General features: G+C 39.0%; 1 protein-coding gene across 1 annotated transcript; it reads right to left on the bottom strand.

Annotated features, from left to right (window-relative positions):
* alx3 (ALX homeobox 3) lies at window positions 1-5,258 on the bottom strand. The gene is made up of 4 exons (XM_029507204.1): window positions 4,841-5,258; window positions 841-1,115; window positions 580-705; window positions 1-360 (listed from the first exon to the last, which is right to left on the bottom strand). Exons 1-4 carry the CDS (start codon window positions 5,202-5,204, stop codon window positions 1-3), a joined length of 1,125 nt encoding a protein of 374 aa, XP_029363064.1. The 5' UTR covers window positions 5,205-5,258.
* Between the last annotated feature and the right edge of the window lie 927 nt (window positions 5,259-6,185).

Genomic DNA, 6,185 nt, shown 5'->3' with positions numbered 1-6,185 from the left:
TCATGTAGGCCAGGAGAGGATGCTGCCTGGCTCTTTGGCTTTCATCCGCAGCGCCACCAGACCCGTTGGTTTGTATTCAGTTTCGGGCCCATCAATTGAAGGGGACCCAAGGCCTCCAGGAAAGCTGTGGAGTGAGTAGAGGCCATTGATGCCTGGATGGTGAGATGGGTGGTGGTGGTGGTGGTGATGGTGTGGATGGCTGGGGGATGTGGGCATACCCATGAAGCCCTGCAGGTTGCTGTGGGGGTGAGGGTATGGACTCATGCAGGATGAGGGGATGGAGTCAGCTCCTAGGACACAACCAGCACCTGAACCACTGCCTCCTCCTGAGGCTGCCCCAGGCCACAGGTTTCCCTGCATCTGGAGAGATTTGGGATGCGATGAATACAGAACTTGATGAAATCAACATGACAATGTTTAATTCTTTGTGAGGAACATCAATTCAAGATACAGTATGAGTCAATGTCAGATTGTGCTTGTGGCAGTTTTGTAATAGTTTTCATTCTCACAATAGGCTCATTAAGTTACTTCTACCAATACAAAAACAATGTATGTCATGTGAGATCTGTGGTAACCAACCTGGTATGTGTCATGGCGAGGAAGAAGAGAGATATCATATGTAGCAGCAAAGTGGTTGCGCACCTCGTGAATCTTCCCATAGCGTTCCCGTTTCCTCCATTTAGCTCTACGATTCTGGAACCAAACCTTTCAAATGCAAAAATCCAGTGTATAATAAACAACAGGAAAAATAAAACAACTTGCCTTCTTCAGCTCATAAACCGTCCTCTGGCTGTGGTTATAAAATGAGAAGGTGTAAAATGTGAATAAGTCGCCACACACCTGAACCCGAGCCTCGGTTAGCTCTGTCCTCAGTGCCAACTGTTCACGGGCATACACGTCAGGGTAATGTGTCTTCTGAAACACTTTCTCCAGTTCCTCCAGCTGAAAGGTGCTGAAAGTAGTGCGGTTGCGACGCTTCTTGTTTTTGCCTGATAAATCAATGGAGTCAGCGATGGAGTCGCCCTGTAAACTGCCAACTGACTCCTTCAGCTTTCCACAACAGTCTGTGCCAATCCCAGGATAGCCCATGGCTTTTGGGGCGCCTTTTTCCCTGACTGCAACATGCGAGACACACAGAAAGGTAGCACATACATACATATGCATACATATACTTTGAATTTCAATTACAACAATCAATTTGAGCCGCTGTTGACAATTTCGGGCATGGCTTTATTTTGTTCATATGGCTCTCATAGTGGCTCATTTTGACCAGGACAATTGAAAGTTAGAGACTGAATAAAAATGCAAAAGTTTAAATCCATGATTTCTTAAAGCTTTACAGAAAATGGACATCGCGCCCAACACACCACATGCACATCAGCAGCGTTTTACATTGTAATGCAGATAACATTCAAAGTTCATGCTAAGTCAAAGCATGCAGAATACACCACCACAAATGTGAGTTAGAGAAACACGCTTTTGTACGGAATAAGCCAGCACTTTCAGTCAAATGTCCTTCCATGTCAGGCACTGATTAAGACAACTAAATGATCGACCCTTTCCTTTTTTAAACTAGAACACTTTTGCTTATATATGGATCTGGCATGAAGAGATGAAGAACAGTCAACTGTAACTTGTTCATTGTTAGAAAATCTAAGAAAAATTAAAAAGGGTGTCACATAAAAAACTTTGAGGATTCAATGAAAACCATTAATCTTTGCTTTATTTTTATGCCTTTAAATTTAAATGCCCAACAAAAGCTGCCAAAAAAGGCTGAGCTGCGAGACGCCTGTGAAAACCAAGAAACAAAACACTAATTCAGCCAGGCAATGTTTTAATTAGTTTATCCCAGACAAACCATATTTAGGCAGCAAACGCTCAGTGACTTGGTTTGATTTAAACCTGCAAGGCTACAAGTGAAAAACAAGACATGATTTCACTTGGAAATACAGAGATGAACGCTTTAGCATCACATTCCAAACAGACATTGCTCATTTCATCTTCAGGAAACCTATTGCAATATCCCAGTCAAAACATTCTCATTAAGAATAAGAAAACTAGGAAACAGCACTTAAATATATGACAAAATTATAGACAATAAAGAATTGTTTGTATTATTATAATACATTTTGATCATTACATTCTGCAGTAAAGGAAAATGTGAAAGTCCTAACAAACCATGGAAAGAGCGTTTCCCTCCCGCAGTGTTTGGACGTTGTTGTCCATGTTCATTATGTTTCACCTTCAGCTTCAAAACAAAATCACTCTACCTATCTGCAAGCACTCCCTGACCAGGGGGAACTGAGGCTCTAGTCTGCTATTCTCCAGATTCAAAATGGGCCCCATCAGAGAGCACTTTTCACTGCAACATTAATTTCCTCTCGTCCATTAGATCCAACCTCATACAACAAAACATTTCATGCTGAACATATTCTCCGTCAAGATAGCAAACTTGTGCCGCAAGCCATCATGTAGCTTTTACCATGTCAAAGCTTTTACCACATCTGCTCTAAATTGAAGGTAGAAGTAAAGTTGGAAATGTACACATAAGATGCTTAGAGCATGGGAGCAATTCGGATACAGTGAAAGAGCTGAATTTTTCCAGGCCTCCAGTTCCTTACATTTACATTAACATTTTCAATTTGTGCGAAACACCGTTTTTGGTCCTTACTATTCTTTGTCCTTTTCAGTCTCATCGAAGGACATAAAACTTTCACCGTTTTAGTTTTTGTTTTGTTTTTTGTACAAATCTACTACAGTCAAAAGAGGAATAATAAAACGTAGACATTTAAATGCTATCGCTTCATGAAGTTTACCACGGTTTGAACCTTACTATGCTGCTGACGGGGAAACAGTTTGAATAGTGAGAGATTTTAGTGCGGTAAATTATATTTTAACCGGGAAATTAAAGGAATGTATGAGTACTGGTTATATCTATTTTAAATAAGTGAATAAGTTAAGAAAATGTCAGTACATGTGGATAGATTTTCTATGGCCTATGTGGAGGTGGAAAATACATTTACATTTTATACATACCTCCATACATTATACATTTAATTATATTCAGAGACAAAAATGAACTCTCCAATTGCAAATTTGCAGATTAATCATAATTTTGGCAAATAAATACAGTAAAAACTAAAATGTATTTCATAAATACAATAACAAAATTCAAACTCTTCATTGTTTAAATCTAAAAGTAAATATTCTTTAAATCTGGTCTGTTTTACTTTTCTAGAAATACTTGAAAATCTTTTGGCAATTTTGCTTAAAATGTCTGTTTGCATCATAAAAATCAAGAATGTTAATAAAGGTAATTTTTTCCATTAATCCGCATGAATTACCTTTATATTATATATCTATAAATATAATAATAATCTCAAGAACGGATAAAAAAAAAAGAAACAATAATACAAACAAAAATAAAACTCAGATGTGTGAAAATGGTCAAGGGTTTGTTTTTTTTTTTTTGTTTGTTTTTTTAATGTGTTCGCCTGTCCCACAATTGCTAAACTTTCCACCCACCGTAGACTAAACAGGAAGATGTGTCTGCGTTTGAAGGGGTGCGAGCCCAAACTCCAAAATACACAAATGAGGAGAAGTGCATATAGACACACACACACGCTCATATCCACACGCAGACCTTTCTGCACATTAATGAAAAATCTGGCTCATATTCAGTAATATAAAAGAATAGCATCAAACAATTGTATTTAATATGCTTGTGTGTGTGTGTGTGTGTGTGTGTGTGAGCGGACAAGAGAAACCATACATGCCTTCTCTTATTCAAACTTTATGTAAAGGAAAAGTAATAAAGTCCACTTTGAAACCTGGCCGCTAATACCGTTATCCTAACTAACTGGCTGATTTTGGCAGGAATATGAATCAGGCTGTTGTATATTATTCTGGACACAGATATCACAAAGACCTTATCAGTGCTCATATCCGCTTTTGCTTTGCAGAATAATCAACACCAATAAATAAAGTGAAAGACCACATAATTTCTTCAGGCTTTGATTCAACACATACAGTTGTTACTTTTCTTCCCAAGACAGACATTTGTAGGTTATTACGTTATGCCTGGTCACAAACCCCTGTCAACTCCTGTTATCTTTTGTTGTGTTTTCAACCAAAACCTTGCATATAATTTGAAATAAGTAATTGGAGTGTTAAAAGTGTAAAATATGCATAACTATTGACATGACGATTGGCCTGTAGCTGATAGCTGAGAGAAACCTAATGACACACCCAACTTGCTGCCAGACTGACCTTTAACCTCTCCCACTTTACATCAACGACTGTCAAGTGAAGGAAAACTTGTTGACATTTTTATCACAGCCATGCCCTCTTTAGCATCACTAGTAAAAATCAAGTAAAGCCTTTGTGTGGGGATTTACAGGATCTGAAAAAAGAAAATAAAGATATAATCTAGTGGATTCGTGTAATTTAATTAATATAGTTACGAATGGCTTTTTTTTTTTTTTTTTTTTTTTTAGATTTCTTTCAGTTTTTATTCATCCAGTTTTTTGTACAAGCGCTAAATCTGCGCAGCTTGGCGATCATTTTAAATTTTGAAATTCCATGACTTGAAAATAATTGGAATTCAATGAAATGTAGCAAAAATATACCTATTTTTCAAATACAAATTTTGTATAAATTTGTTAATATTTTATTAAATTGCAGTCTATTGCCAAGCAGTTGCGCAATATATAAACTGATATATAGTAAAGACAGAAACAAGAAAATCTCCTCATTATTCTTATTATCTTGTTGCAGCCTCTATTATTTAATTTATTATTATTATTTCTAATTTTAGTTTTTAATATATACTTTAACTCACCTTCCGGGGTGTTTTCATAAAACGCCGGCTTGCCACCGATGGCAGTCCCCTTCTGCTCCTGGTTTATACTGTCCATGAATTTGCTGTGTTTGGACGGGGAGGCGGGGGGGTTTGCGGGAGCAGGGCCGTGCGTAAAGTCCGCCGCAGCATCTCCAAACCTCCCCATGGCGGCGGGATACACATCCCCGCGCAGGCTGACGCGGTGCGGGAGAGGAGGAGGAGGAGGAGGAAGGTGCGAGGGCTTCTGCAGCTCATCGCAGGGCAGGAAGGAGCCGGAGCCGCCGTGCTCCAGTCCCGGGGAGTTCTCTGGTGTCCTTCTGCTGCTCTGCGAAGAGAAAGGCAAACAGCTCTCAGTCTCCATCATACGGGTCCAGCGGGCAGGACAGACAACAGCGACTGGGCGCTGACAGTGTGGGCGCTGGAGTGAGAGGTTTTTTTCTTCTTCTGTGTTCATGTCAAGTGGGTGGGATTTAATAGATCAGAAACAAAGACCCGTGAAACCGGAGTTGCAGTGTGTGTGTGCGTGTGTGTGTGTGTGTGTGTGTGTGTGGGAGGGGGAGAGAGAGAGAGAGAGAGAGAGAGAGAGAGAGAGAGAGAGACTGTGTGTGTGTGTGTGTGTGTGTGTGTGTGTTGTCTGTTATAGCGCCGACCAATCTGATATAATCCGCCAAAAATTCAATCACGTGTGGTTTGTGTCCTTCCAATTAACCATTTAATTCCTATTTCATATATTATTACGGACCTAATCAGCAAATCAAGCAGGGCAGGAGAAGCAAACAGCTGACACACACACGCACACGGAAAAATTACCGATTAAAAACACACCTTTTTCCTGAGGGCCATGATGTTGTTTATGTATTTATTTATTTATTTATTTATTCCGTGTAGTTTTTTTTCCTCATTACATTTTTCTCCATTTTAATTTTTCAATACTAAAATTTCAGCTCAGGACAACGAGTGGACCTAACTATTTTCTTCTCATTTCATTTTTCACACGGAGACTTTCTTCCTCTTCCTGTAGCAACTACATTTTACGAGCACAGTAAACTCCATCTAAAGCAGCTCTTCTATTTATTTTTCGTGCATGAGCTTACGGATAAATTCATATTCTTGAATTTGACCTTTGTGTTGAAAGCAAAAAGGGAGGACGTTAAAAATGAAGAGGTAAATTTCAGAGCAATGTAAATGACTCAAAAAAAGAATAAAGAAAAAGGGAGCGAGCGAGAGTGATTTAATTACAAAGGGTTAGGAAAACTGTCCGAAAAAGTGCTGCGACCAAGCACAGATGGATAATCAGACACAAGCAGCTTCATTAAACATGTTGATTCAGACAATCAAAAAGATG

This window comes from Echeneis naucrates, chromosome 7 (genome assembly GCF_900963305.1).
Source record: "Echeneis naucrates chromosome 7, fEcheNa1.1, whole genome shotgun sequence".
Lineage (NCBI taxonomy): Eukaryota > Metazoa > Chordata > Actinopteri > Carangiformes > Echeneidae > Echeneis > Echeneis naucrates.
Note: the sequence above shows the minus strand (reverse complement) of the source record. Positions and strands in the feature narration are given on the sequence as shown.